At 29.3% G+C, this 21,350-nt stretch overlaps 1 protein-coding gene across 1 annotated transcript; it reads right to left on the bottom strand.

Moving 5' to 3' along the window:
• Positions 1-16,798: 16,798 nt before the first annotated feature.
• On the bottom strand, positions 16,799-21,062 carry LOC107605653 (NAC domain-containing protein 68). Its single transcript, XM_016307603.3, has 3 exons — positions 20,142-21,062; positions 18,679-18,972; positions 16,799-18,259 (listed from the first exon to the last, which is right to left on the bottom strand). Exons 1-3 carry the CDS (start codon positions 20,655-20,657, stop codon positions 17,888-17,890), a joined length of 1,182 nt encoding a protein of 393 aa, XP_016163089.1. The 5' UTR covers positions 20,658-21,062; the 3' UTR covers positions 16,799-17,887.
• Positions 21,063-21,350: the final 288 nt, after the last annotated feature.

The raw sequence follows: 21,350 nt of genomic DNA, 5'->3' as shown, positions 1-21,350 counted from the left end.
TTTAATTGGCAACACAGCCCCCACTTGTATGTTGTTCTCTTTTTGATTTGGTTCCATCTCCTTCACGCCAAGCACCCCACCCTCCCTCTCTCTTTTTACCACACCATTCACATTCATCTTCACATGCCCCCCTCTCTCTCTCTCTTATACTCTATTTCTATTTAATTTAATTATTTCTAAAAATTAACTACTAATTTAATCATTTATACACACAATCTTATGTTAAACAACTATTTTATATATACCAATGAGTTATAGCTCAAATGACATAATCTCCTCATACTCAATTAAAAAGTTGCGGATTCGAATCTCCTATCTTTAATAAAAAAAAAAATTAAAAAAAAATAACTATTTTAGTCATTGGATATAGATGACTTATTTTTGTATACATATAATATTTTTTATAAATAACTGCGTTTGACTCAGCTAAAATTTATATGCAACATACAAATGTTATATATATAAATACATATTTTATATTGCACACTTTTAATGTGTCTATTAATAACTGATTTAAAAGTTAGTTTTTTCATATACTAATACATTAATAGTCACTCTTAAGTAATTTTGTTAACTAATGTGTGAAATAGTAAACTGTATAAAATTAATCAAAATCATAGATTTTATGTAGATAATTGTATAATTGGATAATAATAATACAAAAAGTTTATGCATTATAAATAGATTTAATTTGAAAAAAAAAAAAAAGAAGAAATAATAGTGCACGTGGCTTTGGTTATAGTAATATTTAGGGTCCACAGGAGGATGAGTTGCATTTTTCTTTCCTATAACTTATGTACCCAAAATCTTGGTGCTTGCTTGGATGAAATTTTGACTAACTATTTATGGACCCCTCTCTTTTATATTTTAAGTTGTCTTTCCCTCATATATGATAATGATACATCTCTTCTCTTATTTTGTGGGTTTGTTAAATGAAATTAATATGATTGTATGGCCTTAGTAGAAGTAAAATAATTTTAATTATTTTAAAAAAACAAAAAGGAGCAAAAATGAGAACATCCTAGGGCCCCAAAATTTTGTGTCGGTACAAATATAGTTGGAAAAATAACCAAAGTGTTAATGTGTGTCTGCGTGGGGTGTTTGTTGTGACGATGGAGTAGTAATAGTAACAGTATTTAGTAGCTTTTGGGTCTTTGGGTATGCAACCAATTTATCTATCAATTTTACTTTGCTTTAAAGAGCTCTCAAGTCTTCAACCTAAAACTTTATTATTATTATTATTATTATTATTATTATTATTATTATTATTATGGGTCTAGTTTGTGGATTTTTTATTTTAATATGGAAGAGTGAATAGAGTTTTACGTTAATGTTACAAAAAATAGAGTTTTACCGTGTTCTGGAGGCGCTGTTCTGTGCAAGCACAATACGCAAAATACGTATTGCACTGACAATACACAGTCTGTGTATTTACAATACGCAGTCTGTGTATTTACAATACGCATACTGTGTATCACTGTATTGTAATTTAATATTAAAATAATACAATACGCAATCTGTATATTGTCTTTATAAATTAAAAAAATTTTGATCTGACAATTCGCATTCTGTAAATTCTATAGCCCCAGAATTTTGTAAAACACCATAACTTTCAATATTAAAGAATTACACCAATTCTTATCTAATATCCACAAAAATTAACCCTAGTTTGTATGCATGCATCGTAATTTTTATTTTTTAAAAATAAACATAAATATTTAATTTGATTATATACTAATTTAAAAATCTTAAAAATTCAAGCATTTCAATAAATGACATTATAAATTGAGTTCAGTTTAATATACTGACGATATAAAATAATTTACACAGTAATCTAATTACATCTGTTTTTTAAATGACTATTTATACGATTATTGTAAAAATTAATTATTTTTGTTAATATGATGTCACATAATTAAATATTTATATAAAATTATTTTATATTAATAGTGTATCAAAATTAAATTATTGTAAATAATATTAGTGTATAGTATAAATTATATAAATGATTAATTATGTATGAAGCAATTAAGAATATGTTGAGTTAATTGTCAATTATTTTAAAATACTCATAGATATAAGTACAAAATTAGATGGCACATAAAACATTCGGTGCATGGTAAATAAACTTTATAATTTAATTCTCTTGATTTGGCATATAGCTCAATCAACTGTGTGATTCCTTACCCCACAATTAAAAAGAGAAAAAAAAGAAAAGGCCTATGTGATTCTTCCATGTCGATCTTATAATATAAACGATTTTGTGGTATGCTATTATTGCTCATGTCAATGGGGGGTATAAATATAATATTTTTATTTTATTTTATTCTTCATGAATTTGGTCATCTTTGTGCTTCCTTTCTCTAATCCTTCTAAACGGGGTTATTTTGCTTTCCATCTGTCTCCACTATGTAATTTTTCAAATTGTTATTATTATTATTATTATTATTATTATTATTATTATTATTATTATTATTATTATTATGGCCTTTCGATCAAACCCTATATCTATCCGTTTGGTATTGCTTGGAAACACAACTCTCTTGTGTGATGGCCCCCTTTGAAAAACAATGGAACCAAAAATTCGGAATTGATTAGAATTAGAATATGAATCTCCCTATGCGAATATTAAAAGTTTTATATGATTCTGACATCTCTATGCACCTTATGTTTATTATTTGGTGATTATCATAATCAACTGGTCATCACTTTAAATGAAAAAATGTAAATATCTATAATATATAAATACAATTTATTCAAAATTAAACTTTCTCCTTATCAAATAATAATTTATATACACATATTTTTTTTTCAAAGATAATAGGTTATATTTCATTAATTATTGAAAAATAGAATATAAAGATGTCCAAAAGCAGGACAGTATAATAAAAGGTGAGGATTTTTCAAAAACACTACACTGAAGGTATTCATCCAACGGTACGTGGTCAAACAAAAGAAAAATTTTAAAGAAGAAAGAATGATAAATCAAATTGAATGCAACTAAGAGCTTGTCTTGTGGAGATGACGACCTAAACTGGGAGTTCTTTGGATTTCACAGAGCAACTTGACAGAGCTTGTTAGAATGGCAGACGGCATTGAAGTAGAACCTTCAAAAATCAACTGGTTGCGAGCTTTTCAACAATTCCAGCAAATGATGGCAAGCAATTGAGGATTACGGTCAGTATTTTTTAACGGGTTAAGCATCTCTGTTGATGGAGTCCACCATGTCCAAAAGTTGTTACGACTACGAGGGAAAAGACATTATACACACATTTGGACATTATTCCATTGATACTTTGAATCTTTAATTAATTTTTTGTTCACGTTTCTCATGAATAATGAACTGTGAGAAAACTAATATCAAATTAGTTTTGTTTGCAAATATTAATTAGTTAATTTTATTATGTAATTATGAGCATAGTTAAAATATGATACATTGAACAATATTTTTTATAAAATGGTAGTCATGTTTGATAAAATACGTATTTATATATGAGAAAAATAAAAAGATGTGAAATTAGAGTAATTGCATAGAAAGACTAGAAGAATCTAGGGTAGGATATTGTAAACACTAAAAAATAATAATAAATAAATAAAGTTTAGTCTATGAATTAAATTAGAGCATTAGAAATTGCCTTTAGGAATCATGTTTAAACTTTAAACAAAGCAAAATGTCAACGAAATTTGATGTCATTAAACATGGTTAGTGCCTTAGTGATAGGGGTGAAATACGCCGGATTATCTGTTAAGAGTTTATAATTTGGTTTGTATTTACTATTTAGTATGGTGTGACTTAATCTATTATAAACTAGGTGTGGGTTTAAGATATTTTATTATTTTAAAAGCTTAAAATTATTATTGGACATGTTTAAACTTGTTAAAATATAAATAAATATATAAACATCTTATAATTAAAAAGTTATTACAGTTTTTAATTTATCATTTTTTTATAATCTAAAATGTTATATTTTATTATAAATAATTTTATATATTTAAAAAACTTGATAAATTTAGATATAATTATAAATATTAAATTTGGTATGTTACATATAAATAATTATTTGTTAAAAAATGTTTTTAAAATATTAGAATTTTTAATAGATTTTAAGTCACATTAAAATTAAAATAAATACTTAAAAAGTAACCTATAATATATGTTAAATTTAACTTAAGTTAATTAACTATATTAGAGTCTAATATGATAAGATGAAGCCTATATATATATATATATATATATATATATATATATATATATATATATATATATCATTTCATTTTTATGTGAAAATTTCAAATATTTTCATGCATCATGTATTAATTTTTATTATTTTTTTAAACAAAAGAGCTCAACACAAGTTAATGGACTATAACTCAAATGGCATAGTCTTCCCATATTCATCTAAGAGGTCGCAAGTAAAAAAAAAAAATCGCAAAAAAACTCATCAACCATTTTTGGCGCTCCTCCTTCCTACTCCTAATTTTGTACTCGTGGAAACATCTCCAACCACTCCAACTAAAATTTTGTCAATCGAATTGCAAGATCGCTAAGTGGAAGTCCACCAGTTGCATATCTTCTTATATCCATTCCGCATCCTTTATCCCCTCCACCTGCACAATCTCCTTAAGTCTCCTATAAAGACCGACATAAACGTGCAATATAATTCAATTCTTCTCACACAGTAAATTTCTTTTTTCTTGTATGAGTCTCATACACCAAAGAAAGCATAATTGAAATTATTTTTAATAAGACTCTTTCAACACACAACCAAAGCTCGATTTTATGACAGTGAGTCATTTTAAACATTATTTTATCCCAAATTAACAGTAAACCACTTAGACATACTCCGACTCAACATATTCTCATCCCGTAGCATCACTCCCCCAAATTCTTATTACATCAAACTTTGTCACTACCTGTTACTTAGTCTCAAACAAGCCTAACATATTCAATTTAACTTTTTTCTTGAGATTTTTTATTATGCTCGAATTTTCATCACCCATTAACCCATAACATTTCAAGAATAAAATTATTTAAAAAAATTATTACACACCTTTTTTTATTTTTATTTTTGGACCTGCAGCATCTTATTTTTTTCTATTTTGTCAATCTTTTTTTAAACAAATTTTTCATCATGTGCTTGGAGAATAGACATAATATCATCTTTTTTATTGTATAAAATTGCATCTGATTCTAAGACGAAGTCCTAAGTTTTTCTATTTTCAAGCATCTACTCCTCCAAAATACTGCTTCTGTTCCCCTTACTTCCTTCATTCTTGTCCGAACCACCATCATTAACAACCCTCTTCTCGACTACTTCTTCATCGTGTTCTGATAACTCTCCCTATCTCTTTGTCAACGTTGTTCTCTTTGTGTCGAACCGATGTCACTATCATTCACAATGTCATCTCTATCTCCCGTTCATTTATCAACGTCTTTCGCACCATCATCAATATCCACACCTAACTCACCAGTTCCTTCATTCAATGTCACCTCCCTATTTTAAGATATTAAAAGTTTAATGTTATTATTGGACATGTTTAAACTTGTTAAAATATAAATAAATATACAACAATGCTAGGGAATCAAGAGGGTATCAGCAAAAAACCAGCCAAATGCTTCTAGGTGAATCTAAAACCTCTACGTGGATGGTGCTTATGTTAGGCATTAGGATGTTTCTTTTCTTTGTAAATTGGATGGTTCTGAATCTATTTTTTTATTTATCATGTTTTAGACATTTGGAGAGGGAAGGAGGGTGAAGAGACGGAAGCTAATTGAATCAGTTTTCGTGATTCACGTTGCAATGATAATGAACGTATCTCCTCCTAATTTGAATGTGGTAAAACATTTAATAACTATTATTTTAAATCATAAATAAATAAATTAATATACATGGATGTTTCTTCTACTAAGTATCAGAATATTTCTTTTTCATATTAAATGGATCTTCTTTTATATATTTTTTGAATATTTTTGTATTACAAATGTGAATATCTTTATTTCTTTTAAGAATTTCATAGTTTTTTTTAAATCCTATAGATATAAAATATAACTGAATATTTCTTTTGTTAAGCATTAAGATGTTTTTTTCATATTAAATAAATATTTTTTATATTTTTGTAATTGTTCAAGAACAACTCGTGTTCCACCACTCCTTCCTTATTCTTGAAGTTGAACCAAGTGCAAGGCAAAGACCGATTGGATGCGATGAAATCGCGATTTGATCGATTCGAAGACTTGTGCCTATAAAAAACTTCCTCTCCTTCGTTCTTTCCTTTCCAAAGTTTGATGAAAGCTTCTTCTCCGAATTCGAATCCGAACCCGAGTTTCTTGACTTGGAACGAACAATGGCTGTTCCTGGTTGTGATTATGCTTCTTTCAAGGTGAAAGACCTTTCAGATCCGATTCTGTTTCATCGATCAGGTAAAATCTACACGCTATTTTCTCAGTGTGTGCCAAAAAGCCTCTTTGGTTGATGGTATCATAGTGAATACCTTCAATGATTTGGAACCAGAGGCCATGAGAACTTTACACAACGGTTTTCATCTTTCTCGTTCTATTTTTTTGGTTGGACCCATCGTTGCTCAACCCAACCAAAACCAAAATGAGAAGATTCATGAATGTGTTGCATGGTTGAACTATTAGCCATCGAAATCTGTGTTATATATATGTTTCGGGAGTGGTAGAGCACTCTCTCAGGAGTCAGGAGCAAGTGAATGAGATAGCATTTGGATTGAAATTGAGTGGACACAAATTCTGGTGGACGTTTTTAGAGGTGGTAGGTTAATGTGGAAGAGAAGATGAAGGTTTTTATAAGCTTTAATTAGATTTACTTAATCAGTTTAAAATTTTTTAAATTTTAAATTTAAAATTAATTATTAATAATTATAATTAATTGAGTTGTTCACTTTTTAGCTGGTTAGATACTTGATTCCCTATACTTTTCCATAAATATATAAATATCTTATAATTAAAAAATTATTAAAATTTTTAATTTATCATATTTTTTGATAATCTAAAATGTTATACTTTATTATAAATTTTTTTATATAGTTTAAAAACTTGAAAAATTTATATATAGTTATAAATATTAAATTTGGTATGTTACATATAAATAATTTTTATAAAAAATGTTTTTAAAATATTAGACTTTTTAATAAATTTTAAGTCAGAGTTAAATTTAATTTAAATTAATTAACTACATTAGAGATCTAATATGATAAGATGAAGCCTTTATCATTTCATTTTTATGTGAAAATTTCAAATATTTTCACCATGTATTAAATTTTATTATTAATTAGATATTTTTTTAAGTTCCATATTTAATATATTTTTGTCTTATCAATGATACAATCAACATATATATAAGATTATGTAAATTTTTTACATGAAGTGATTAATTATTTCCTATTCATAACCACTAAAATGAAAAAAAAAATGGTGATTATTATGTTCTCATGGTCAACACAAAATACAAGAGATAATAATGGGATAGATAACTTATAATATTAACATAAGAAAATTGATAAAATAATAACATTTGAGAAAAGATTACTTCACATACATCTACTAACCACAAACCCCTTTTATCTGTGTTCGGTTTGTATTATTGTGTAGTATGCATCATAGACCAAAGAAACACAAACTTTATTCAACATTGTGAACAAGTTTTTCTTTGAAAGAAACATGCCATCCCTAATTGGCCCAAATGGAAAAAATATTGAACTCTATCAATGGGAGAATAAGGCGCACAAAGATGCCACTTGTGCTTAATTATATATAAAATAATAATAATAATATTGTGTTTAATGGAAATCATGCACTAATAACCAAATTCACTTAGCTTGCAAAACCATATCTTGTTTCTAATAATAATTATTGGTGCTATCTTAGCCTTTGAAATTCAATAAAATAAAGCCAACATTCCTAAGCTCTAAATACCAATTATTCAACGTGGAAAATAGGATTTAGATTTGGTTAAAAAAAAATATGATAAGGATAATAAAAATATTGCATATATATAAAAAATTAATTTAGTTATTACAATACATGTGTTACTATATATATTTTTAATGTATATTTTATTTTGTAACTAATTTTTAGTGTACTCATAATATAATTATATTGATTACTGGATTTGTTTTAATCCAATGAATTTAAATTAGAATAAAATTTTTCTAAAAATACATAATATTAAATATATAATCTAAATCTAAACAATATTAATGTATTCTATATAAATAAAAAGACATGATGTGCAATAGTATTTTGTTTTATGTAATGAGAAATTAGTATGTATTTTAATTTGTAAATTATTGATAAGTGTAACTAGAAAACAAAATAGAGATCAAAGTAGGACTATATAGTTATGTGATGAGCTCAAAACGTTGAAGCACCGAAGGCTACAAGCATATAAGACCAACACATGATTATAACTATAAACATTAAAACTATCTAATGTAATTAATTAATAATTAGTAATAATTAATAATTAAATAGTGATAGAAATTAAATACAAATAAATAAATTTTGGAAGTCCAATCATAAATTTAATGTTGAATCATTTTTCCGCATTGACACATACACAGACTTGCAATTTTTTTCCGGTATCCTAAATATATTAGTTCTTTTTTGTATAATAATAATAATTGATCTCTTGTAGTTGTAACTCGGTTCAGATAAAATTATATCAAACAATCACATATCAACTCAAATTAGCGGAGAAATCGCAAATCTTTCTAAACAAACCCAAATGAATCACTAAAATAAAGCTATAAGACAATTAGCTAAAATTTCATAAAACAGTTTTAGAAATATTTATAACCCCAACCATAATAATTATATAAATACAAAATTTTATATTTATCTTCTATTTTTACTAACTAACTTGAGTAATAGAGTACTTTCTCAAACTTTGAGAAACCCATGTATCATCCTTTTTATCTAAAGAAAAACGAGCTATACCTTAGAATCGATTTATTTACACATGAACATTTAGCGCCACCGTGGAGCTGATATTACTTTCTATCATTTTTTTTCTAATTATCTATCATCTTTAACATGTTTTAATCATCAACAAAAAAGTAAAATAATCCACCTTCTCAACTCGCTACTATAGCCAAACTATTAATGATCAAGGAATCATTGAAGGCAGGAATTCAAAGGTTAATCAAATTTTTGAATCAAAACAAATAAGGTGATAAAAAAGATAAAAAAAAAAAAGTCACTCCAAATAATGACCGTGACAATAGTCACTCCAAATCCGTCAATAGAGAAAACAAATTCTGCTAAATGCTCTAGTAACATTATCTAACGATACACAATTTTAACTACATATCTGCATTTTCAGTTTTCACGTTCTAGTTAAAAATTTTGAATTAACACAATTGTGCAAATATTTGATTAAATAAATTGATTTTATTATTTCTGATATATTATTTCTCATCAAATAAGTTGAATCTAAACCAACTTAATAACAAATTTTTCTAGTTATTATTTATATTGTCATTGCTATAATTATTATTTTTCTTTTGAAACCACGCTTTCTTTGATTGCTCGGTTTTTCATTTTTTTCAATTATTTTGCTTCCGTAATAAAAGGATTCAGTTTTAGTTTTAAAGCAACGAATTTAAAATTGAATTTACAATACAAGAAAAAAACCTAAAAATTAAATTAAATGACAATTGAGAGGCAAATAATATCAACATATAAAATTGACAAGTTCTATATTACAGTAAAATAATTCGTAAGCATAACCTAACTTGCTTATATAATTCTTTTATTTTAATATTCAATACGACATAGCCTCTTATAAAGTATACATTAACCTGTATACTTGAACCATTTTATCTTAATGTATTTTACCATTTCATATACTAACTTTGAATACGTTATATTTAGTTGTATACTATTAATATGTATTTCATTGTTGATTGACCTTCTTTAAGTATATTAGGTACTATTTTTTCTATTATACATTTATGCGTCGAAGTCTTATATAGAGGATAATACAATCACGCCGATAAAAAAAAAATTCATGCGGATTATAATTCGGACAATTTACACTTTTTAATGACTACCCAGACACCAAAATCAATATCAAAGACTAGCCTAACAGGTGTATCACAACCTAGCTTATAAGACGAGAATACGGTGATGTGTTATTTTTTCATTAAAAAAAGGTCATGTGGATTATAATTCGGACAATTTACACTTTTTAATGACTACTCAGACACCAAAATCAATATCAAAGACTAGCCTAACAGGTGTATCACAACCTGGCTTATAAGACGAGAATACGGTGATGTGTTATTTCTTCATTAATGAAATATCTTTATTCTCTTATTTTTAAATTTTTTTTATCATTTTCATCATTCCTAGTTGATCTATAAATCATCTCATACACAATAAACATAAATCGCTCCGCCATGAATTTTCATAATCATATACGAATATCTACTGAAATATACTCTCCCATAAAACACATTACCGATTTATATATCACCAATTCTTTTCATACCAAAACAAACTTACAATTCGGATGGTCAAATTTCAAAAATAAATTACAAATCCATTGACATTGAGTCAACTGCTCAAACTTATCTAAAAGTATATCCAAATCCATTATTCAAATTCAACTCTCCTTACTGAATGATAATTTGGTTTTCGATCAAATCACGACTTTTACTTTTCTATTGTCTTTTACTTCTCTCCAGTCTGAAGATACTATCCACAAACAAATATCTAAAATCAACTATTGATCAAGTGATCAATTAGCAACAATATTCAAACCGAAACAAGTGGCTTAATCAACTAATTAAAACTGAGCTATACTTCAATTTTCAAAACTACTAAGCTATCTATCAATTCAAACAAATCGACATCTATAAGTCAGACTCATTTCAAACAATCTGCACCTATGGTCGGAATAATTTCAAGCAAACAGATCTATAAGTTGGTACAACTCTAAATATCGGCACCGTCTTTGCTATGCCCAATTCTAAACCAGTCTATTATATCAGTTCACCAATTTTTCAAACAACTCAACAACAACCAACCATATTCATTTGACTTATCAACAAAGATCCTCATTGATTACTACTAGTCATACTTTTTCAATCTTACAATTTCAAGAGCAATACATATTACTTAACCTACTTTGTATAATTATTTATTGACATAAATCTATAGACATATTAAAGCAAAAGTATCACATATATAAAGCAAACGAGTTCACCTAAGAATGTTGGATACCAGTTCATCAAAAGCACAAAACAGTTACCAACAAAACCAAATTCAAACAACCTGACAGTTATACGTCGAAACAAATCCAATCATATTTTCATCTATAAAATTTGATCAATTCAAACAATCCGACACTTATACGTCGGAATAATAACTCCAAACAAATTTATTCTCACATGCCATCAGATTAAACTTAGGGCTTATCCTTATTATTTAACCTTTATTCCTAATTATTCTCACATTTCTTTTACTTTACTATTCACATACACCAAATTTCAAGCATAATTATCATTTTTCAACATACAACAAGTTGAACTTGGGAGTTACTATTATTATCATCATTATTCTGAACTATGATTACAATCAGTATTCCATCGTATCACCACAAAAATAAACACATCAAGAGTACTTAGAGTACGTGTTCTGCTTTCCTAACGGACTTATCCTATAAAATCAGTACCAACCCAAATCGGCACAGAAATTTCTCCGCAAATCTCTAAACAAACCCAAACGGGTCACTAAAACAAAGTTATCAGATAATTAGCTAAAGCTCCATAAAGCAGTTTTGGAAATACTTATTGTTAGAATATAATTAGAATCAATTATATCAATTAGCATTATTTAACCTATCTAAATATATTCTAACATCTTCCCTCAAACTCAAGTGATAACTTGAGTTTGAAACTTATTTAAAATAACGAAATAAAGAGAGAAAAAGCTGCATAAACTGATAGAACGGGTGCAGACGGAACTGCATGAAGAAAGCGCAGACAAAACTGTCAGAAGAAAGCACAAATGAAACTGTCGAAAGGAAGTACAGACAGAACTGACGCAAAGAAGCGCAGACAAGAACTGCCATAAGGAAACGCGGAACTGCCTGAAGGAAGCGCAGACGACACTGTTGGAAAAAATACAGACGAAACTGCCGAAAGAGAACGAAAACTATATGATTTCTTCATGAGAATAGGAATAATATTGATGTTTGATTATTCGACTCGGAAAGACACAAGACGGAGAGAATAAGCTAGTCAGTAAGGTGAAAAAATATCAAAGAAGTGACAAAAGACAAGAAAAATGGAATAGAGGAAAACTGGTGATTTCAACAAAAGAAAAATAGCAGATCCTCCTCAAGGAGGATATCATAGCTCTGATACCATGTTAGAAACAAGAGACTAAACTGGAGAAATGATTTGTATATTTTTTAGTGTATTCAAGTTGTCTATAACGATACATTATAAAATGGTATTTATAGGTGCTAAGCGAATCGAAATAATAAAGATGTAATATCCTATCATAAATATTTAGATATGTTAAATAATACTAATTGATATAATTGATTCTAATTATATTCTAACACTTATAACCGCCTCAAACACAATAATTCTATAAATACAAAGCTTCAACTACGCAAACATTATTCATTTTGAATAACTTCATATTTATCTTCTACTTTTACTAGCTTGAGCGTTAGAATTTCTTTGTAGATGTCTACCGTCGCTATTCTTAAAAAAACCGACGTATTATCTTTCTTTTCCAAAAAAAAATTAGTTCAAATATCAGAAATACGAGCTATACTTTAAAATTGATTATTCACGTATAAGATTTATGTCACACATCCACGCCTTTCTCTTATTCAAGTGAATGAAAAATTCAAATTCTAAAAACTAGTTATAACTTCAAACAATTTTCTTACGAAAGAACAACCAGTGACATCCTAACTAAATCTCACGAATAAATAAGTGAATAACACATTAAATTAAAGCTCAATATTTTTGATATGATGATTCTTATTATTATTTTAGTAATTATATTTTAAGAAATCATTAATGCTTCAAGGATATTTCTATTTAGAACTTGATAAGACTTTGCATAGATTCGGAAATTTGAAGCGATTAGGTATGATATCTATTAGTTGTCAGAGATTTCAAATTTATATAATAAGGTCTACATATTTGTACAGAAAAAGTTTTATACTATTTTTTAAACCTAATCGTAACCCTTTGATATATAATTAAAATTAAAAGAATTATTTATAAACTTGTATTAAAGGTTTATTGTACTTTTTTTTCTTTCAAATAATTCTTGTAACTTTCAAACTTTTTAGATGGAGTACAATATTTTTTTTGTGCAATAAAAAATGCAAATTTAAATCCTTCAAATAAGTCCATGACAAAAAATGAATATTAAATCATATAAAATTTTCAATGTAATAACGATCTAATTGTTTTACATTTTACAATCTTTACTAATTATAAAAAAATCAATAAGAATACAATGTTTTGTTTTTTACTTTTCTTTTCGCTAGATAGAAATAGAAAAATATTTTGTTTTAATAAACGTTAATACATTTTAGACACAAAAAAAAAAGGTTAAATACATTTTTTTATGTGTAGAAATAATTCAGCTAAATTTTTTTTAGTTATAGAGATCTAAAATGTGTTATACCTAATTATGGAAAAATGACGTATTTTTTATAGATATATGGAGATAAATTTTTTAAAATTAAAATTTGCAAATTAAAGACTCAAATTTATTTAAGATATAAAATTTAGGATTCGATTTGTGATAAAAAAAATCTCAAATTTATGGGCAGAAATAATTTTTTTTCGTTGTAAAACCAATTAGAGAGTTCGATTAGTATGTTCAAAAAAAATTTCATTACTAAAACATAAATTTAAGGATCAAATTTGTATATTTAAAAATTTTAAATAAAAAAATAAATAAATCTGACCATTATATTTATATAATTAAAAAAAATAAAAATTACAAATTTGAGAAAATTTGACCTTCAGATTTGGGATATAAAAAATATACCACATTTTCATATTTTTATAAAATATCACTGAAACCACAACAATACAATTAAAAAGCAAGGAATTCAAGTCAGAAAGCAACTGGCATAGGTTGAAAATTTCACTGTGTAGTGTGTATCCATTCCTAAAACTGACACTTCTTTTTAGTGGCAAGAATTTTATTTGATTCTTTATTCTAGCACCTCTTTTCTTAATTTTATTTTCTCAGAAATTTGTTGAAGAGTTTAACTGTTATGATATGAACAAATTCTTATATTGGTAAGACTTTCAATCCAAAATTCCAAATTGTCATTTTATTTAGACTCTTGTATTTATACTTTAACTCAGTAAGTAATGGCATCAATTTTTTTTAATTTATTAAGGGCCTGAGGCCCCTTTTTCAATAAAAAAACATTTATACAAAAATAGTTTATATATTGATAACATGTATAAGTTGTACTATAACTATTATTAAATTATTCAATTAATAAAAATTCCATATTTGTTTTTTAAAAAAAAGGTAAAATCAATCACATAAGATGAGATTTAGGTACGTATGAGATTTGTATAAAAGAAAAAGTAAAAGGATAAGTAAGTTTTTATCTATTTTTATCATGGATGCATAGAATCTTGCAGAAAATAAATTAAATTAGATGTTCTTTAATTAAAAAAACTGGTGAACTTATCAATTATTTTAGAGAAAAGGACAAATAGATCCATGACCTTTTGTCCCAAAGACATTTTTATCCCTAACCATTAAAAAATACTTTTAAGTCCCTGACTTTCACAAAACTTGGACGGATCAGTCCATGACGGAGGCATTTGGGCAAAGGGACTGATCCGTCCAAATTTTGTGAAGGTCAGAAACTTAGAAATATTTTTCAATAGTCAGAGACAAAAATGCCCGCGGAACAAAAAGTCAGGGACCTATTTGTCATTTTCTCTTTATTTTATTCAATGCGACAAAATATTCAAAACGACATCACTTTAAGAAACTTAAAAAAAATTATAAAATTAAAAAAGAAAAAAGAAAAAAGATAAGATATAGATAGATGCTCCATAAGAATTTGAAAGAAAAAAAAAAAGCAGAAGCAATAGGAGGGTAACTCCCAAAAAGGGAGGGTTAGGAAGAATGAGATTATTGACCAAAAGATATGAATGAATGAAATGATGCAAGAAGGACGTGTGTAAGTTCCTGAAAACACGAGGCAGCCACCTTCATTTGTTGGCTTTCTTGGAAGCCACAACAACAATTACAAAACCCACAACACAACTCTAACTTGATGTGATTAATTTAAATAATAAACCCACTTCTTGGGGCATCATTCATCATGGCTTTTGAAATTTCTCATTACCTAAGATATGACAATTACATTGGTTGAGACTTAGTGCAACTAGCATATTCATTCACATTCATTTTTCATTTATCATTTTCGGCTTCGCTAATAAGACGTGTTCTTTTCTCTATACTAAAATTGGATGTCTATTAACTACCAACTCAACTTAAGGATAAAGAGTTAATATTGAAGTACAAATTCATACCTAAATTTAACAATGATAAAATGAAGTAAAAGTGTAAAACTATATCTATACTATTCTTTGATACATCGTTAGATATACGCTTTCTTTTTTAATATAAAAAATATACACAAAAATAATACATTTAGTTTTTTTTTTTTTTCTCTAAAATACGTATCCACACTAAGTGCTAGATATATTTCTCATGCAACCAGCGTTTTTGTACTATTTAGTTTGTTGCATGTATTTATTGGATGAAAAAAAGGGGAAAAGGTTATGGTAATTCCTACATTTTAAGTGTGGATTGGACTTATGAGCTACTTTAGAGGATTGGCATCATCAAAGTGGAATGAAAGGCAAGGCATCACAACCTCACATCAAAACTGTCCTACACCCATAAAATAGTATGTGCCTTCCAAATTTATGAATTTTGGTCTAACTTGAAAAGTGATCAATTAAGAGTAATTAATTGCTCCCGGATGATTTCATAAAATTCACATTAATTGTTCTCTTATTATGATTCAGTTGAAAAAAAACTGTTTTTGGATTAATTCGGGCCAGCCCATATATTTTTGCTTATGAAACTCTGGGTGCTGCCAAACTTGGCAGGCCCACCCTCCCTTCCATGCTTAGAGCAAAAGAAAAATGAGAATAACGGCTGAAAAAAACGTATCAATACTTGTTCCAAATTCAAAGTAACCTCAATAATTTACCACTTTCTATGTAGTTAGTGGGAGATATCTCTTTATGAATTTTTTTTTTTAAGAAAAAGAAAAAAAGGGCAAAAAATAAAGACATATATCTCTAAATATATTTACAAACGAACGGATTCAATGAAAGGTGAATTTTCTTGACAACAATGAATGATATTGATACTTCAAGTTAAAGCATATAATACTTCAAGATGTGAGCAATAACTGCATATTTCAAAACACAACAAAGACAACTGTAACGTTCAGGGTATTATGATTGGTCTCGTGACACTAATAAATACTATGATGTCTCTTTTTTGGCTGCTTAGGTAACTAGCTTTCAGCACATCTCACTAGCACATGCAAAATAAACTGGGACTCGAATCAATCCAGATACACCATAATCATAGCACACATGTATCAATAAATTCGACATTACTTATGTTAAAAAATAAGCATAAAACTAGTGCCACATCCACACATGCAAAGGTGTATTCTTAAAGCAGAGCAACAACATAATTGGTTGGAAAAAGAATGACTAAATATGCAATATATAGTTCCATAAAAAAAGTATAATATAAATCATCATCATAAGCAATCCCTGATTTAATCGCTTAAAAAAGATCCACAATATGGAATTTATCATATTTGCTCCTTGAACAATATAAGCTATGAAGATGAAAGGAGAGGAGACTACTGGGAATATGCTTTGCTAATGGGTGGATGGAAAATTCTAACAACTCCAAACCCTAGTAAAGGATAAATATTAAATATGCTGCCAAAATCAAGGGATCAATGTCAGCATGAGGAACTAACGTCAGGTTTGCCATACTTAAGTAAATTGCATATTGCAATCACCAATGCCAATAAACTAACTCCTAACTCTATTCCTCTAGAGCCAGTTGCATAACTTGCCTTTCAGTAGGCAAAGTTGAAAAATCTGCATGCCCAAAACCAATATCTACTAAATATCCTCCGGTATGGCTTGAGACTTTAACGTACTCTGAAATGTCATCAAAGTAACTACCTTATTTTGTGAAGCGATCACCCTGTGATGTTTTCCTTCACCTGATCTGACAATATGATCTTCATATGACAGCCAAAGGTTACCTGATATCATAAATATTTCTCCGACGTTGCGAATGTTTATCCACTTTGATGGGATATTTACCCATTCGGAACTAATGAGTTTCAGGGGAATACTCCTGAGAGCAGGATTAATATTGAAATCTTTCTTAAAGCCATCCAATTCATGTAAGATCATTCAACTCTATGAAGTCTTCCTCCGTGATGGAAAGTAATTGTTGTGGAGATGAAATTGCTTCAATGAACATTGTACTACTGCTGGGGAGTAAAGGAAGCCTTTCCTGATTATCATCAATAACACACAAAAGGGTTTAATGTTTTTAGCAATAATTTCCTTTCTACCACATAATAACAAGATATTAATTTTGATGCACTGTGAGTTTAAAAGAAAACTTTACATTATCATCCAATCATATATATTTATTTGCTAGATTTTTAATGTAGTGATTCGTGAGTAGTTGAGTCAAACATTTGTGTTCATGTAACAATATATGACTGGATGCCTATGTAGAACTTTTCTATACTAATAGTGCATCATAATTAAATTCTATTACCAATTACAAAATGAAATGAACAGATTCACTGGCAAAAGAGCATGCTAAAGCAAAAGTCTGCTGGAAAGCAAGAGCTGGATGGAAGGACATATTACTGCTAGATTTACTTATAGCGGTTTCTACTGAACAGTAATATGTTTTCCCATTCAGAAGAAAGAATAACACATTTAATCTAATATTAATAATGATATTAGCAGGGAAAAAAAGGGGAATGCAACCAAGATCATATGAATGAGTTCTCAAATCTAGCAAATCTAAAAAGGGGGAAGGTAATTGTAAAGAAGATAGAAACGCTAATTGACTCCCGACACTGATAGCCCCATTTCTGACTAGACTTTTCAGATTATTGCTGATGTAGAAGTTTGCAATTGATAGCTGCATAACAAAAATAACCCCAATTATAGTACTTGAACTATTCAGTTTTAACCCAAAAAAGAAAAAAAAATTACCAATAAAATCTTAATAGCAGTAAGCAAAATACACATCTAGCATGAATGGATAAAAAAGAAAGAAATAAAATGAAAGGAAAGATAAAAGAAAACAACAATGGTTTCTCACTAAATCATGAATTTGTAAGTGTTTGTTGTCATTTCCTACTTTAATTTCCTATTTACTAGACTTTTGTGAAGGAACACAGTAAAAACAATAAAGTGATAAACCCTTATTTGATGTTTCCATTATTTTGTTCACAAAATCTTTAATCGGAAAAAAACAGAGAAAATAAAAACAGTAAATGAAAATAGAAACCAAACCAGCTCTAAATATTTCAGATCAATCAAAGGTTGATAGGATACCTGCTGACTGCCCTGAGGACCCGCCAAACAACGTAGAGCATCTATATCATGTGCATTCTTAACTTGATTATCATTATCGCTGTTTCCACCAGCACATATTTCATTGTTGTGGTCAATGGAGATATCATCACATACTTTAGCTTCAACGGCATCCAATTTAACATGTTCATCATGCTGAATACCAATATGGCGCACTGCTGATACACTCTCTTCTGCACAACAACTCAGGCCGATGTCTGATGCACTATTCTTATAACGAGGCTTACTAAATACCCGGCAAAGAACATAAGAGGCCTACACGTGAAATTTTCAGTGGAAAGGGAATAAATAGATAAAACATGAATCTTTAAAATACTATAATGAAAGAACAGAATACTAGATAACAAGGGCAGAGTAAATGAGGATACCAAGGCAGAGTGGTTACTCCGTAAGTGTTATGAATTTACTATATTTTGGTAGTGAAGAAACCCTCCAACGAGTCACCCAAGAGATTAAAATCTTTTGTGAATTCATGGTTTAGCCAATTCAAATGGTAAGAAAATATCTGGAGTAATATAAGGTTACAAATACCAAAATGTTAAAATAGTTTAAGTACATAAACTTTCTTCAAAATTGTTCCAAATAAAAAAAGGCTTTCATCAAACTCTTTTAAGAGTTGAAATATGGCAGGCAAAACCGTGCTAAATCATATATCAGAAGTTCGGAATCAGCTGCAAAATTACGAACATCAAAATTATCCAAGAGTATCAAAATCTTTATTACAACAAAGAATATCCCCAATTAACTGCTGCACTGTTCAACTCAAGCAGAAACAAATATCCAACACAGAACTCACAAGCATAAAATCAACAACACAGCACTTGAATGGATATTTAAAAACATCCCAACTAACAAGTAACAAAATATATTTCCATTGCGAAGAAAACCTTGCTTCTCTATGTAATATTAGCCTGATAAATCAGACAATGTCACAGTATATCACTCGACATTAACCATATAAACCAATAAACCTTATGTATATATATAGAAAAACTATGAACATCTAAATTATTTCATGTAGTTTCCTCTTTCTCTCATTATTTCCCACTTCCGTGCTAGAATCTACACTAATTGGATTCATCCGGATATTCTACACAAAACCAACTAAAGCAAAATTCCACCATCTCTAATCAAATGAGTACTGTGTCCCCACCCCAACGTGTTTAGTGCATGAACTCAACCAACACATGACTTTCTAAGTAACAAAATTACTTTCCTATTGAAATCACCAATATTTGAATTCTGCCGAAACTAACCAATCTGATTAAGATTACTAAACCTCTCGTATAGCAATTTCTCTTCAATCTTAAACTAAACTCTAAATCCTAAACCCAAAAGGATTATCAAACAACTCAACAAACCAAAAACTTTACGGAAACAATATAGATAACATTCAAAAGCGTTCTGATTTCCGAAATTCGTACCATAACATGATCAACCAATGCGTATTCATACAAAACCCAATCCGTCCTGGCACCGTTCTTCGCCGAATCACCCATATAGAAAACGAACCTCGTCCTCGTTCCCAAAACCACGTTCTCCCCAACACCGTTAACATTCGAAACCCTTCCCCTCCTCAACCAGAACCCACTCTTAACCTTCCTCTTCCTCTTCCACCTCTCTCCCCTCGAAACCCTAACGGAGGTGAAACAGTACCAGTGCCTCCTCCTTCCGCCGTAGCCGTACGCAAAGCACGCAAAATCCGGCAGTTCAAAAGGATCGTAATCGTAAAAATCCAGCTCCCGAATCAAATCAGAACCATCGAATCCCAAACCACCGTTACCATTCCAGTTCCCCGTGCCGTTTTTGTTGGTCAGGTAGTAACGCAATAGAAGCTCCTCCGAAGGATGGAACCGGCAACCGGGAGGTAGCGTCACGCACCGAGATTGAGAGTGAGAGTGAGGTGGCTCATTTTGTTGTGGTTCTTCTTCTTGTTCCATCGCAGTGCGGAGAATTGAAACTCAAAACGAAGAAGAAGCAATCGAATCATATATAAATAAGAGAGAGTGGGTAAAGTTTGGGGTTTTTTAATCGGGGTTAGGGTTTTTATAAGGGTTTAAGGGGAAAAAACGCGGAAGAGAGAGATTCGTGTTGCGCAAGCTTTCTTCTCACTCGTGTTCCCGCCGGTGAGAATTTGTGTGGGTTTTGGGGGGTGGCAAGGTGACGTGGCGTGTTGTGATTGGCTGTGATGACAGAGCGGTGGGGTTGTGTGATGTGTGGGGTGATGAGCGGTGGTGCATGGTGCTGTGTGCGGCCGCGACGTACACGGGCGCGGCCTTTTTGAAAAATGAATTTTTTTTTTCTTCCTTTTTTGGAGAGAGAAGGTATCAGCTACATTCCACTCCAGGAATCTTGTTGCTGGGTCCCACTCACTAATACATCGTCCAAACTCCAATTCCAGAATAAACTTGTGTCCCCCGAAGATTCAATTTCTACCTTTCTATATTAACTAGAAGGTGCATTTTATGGTGCCTATCAATATTTATCTAATTTACTAAAAGAAGATAAAAATTAATATTTAAAACTTACCATACAAGGTAAGTTCGGCAATTTCGGCACCAAAGTGATAGGCACCATAGAATTGGCCTAATTAGAATTTGAAAATTAACAGTCATCACCCCTAATGCGTGTGA

Source organism: Arachis ipaensis, chromosome B6, assembly GCF_059453495.1.
Source record: "Arachis ipaensis isolate K30076 ecotype BB chromosome B6, ASM5945349v1, whole genome shotgun sequence".
NCBI classification, from domain to species: domain Eukaryota; kingdom Viridiplantae; phylum Streptophyta; class Magnoliopsida; order Fabales; family Fabaceae; genus Arachis; species Arachis ipaensis.
The sequence above is the reverse complement of the archived record's forward strand: the minus strand, read 5'-3'. Positions and strand labels throughout refer to the sequence as shown.

What these genes read in the sequence shown, in the direction of transcription:
- LOC107605653 (XM_016307603.3), bottom strand. Translation starts at nt 20,657, where the DNA reads ATGGAACAAGAAGAAGAACCACAACAAAATGAGCCACCTCACTCTCAC. An exon ending in CATTGGTTGATCATGTTATG is followed by an intron (nt 18,973 to 20,141) that starts GTACGAATTTCG and finishes TTTCACGTGTAG; the next exon opens with GCCTCTTATGTTCTTTGCCG. An exon ending in GTCCTCAGGGCAGTCAGCAG is followed by an intron (nt 18,260 to 18,678) that starts GTATCCTATCAA and finishes TTTGTTATGCAG; the next exon opens with CTATCAATTGCAAACTTCTA.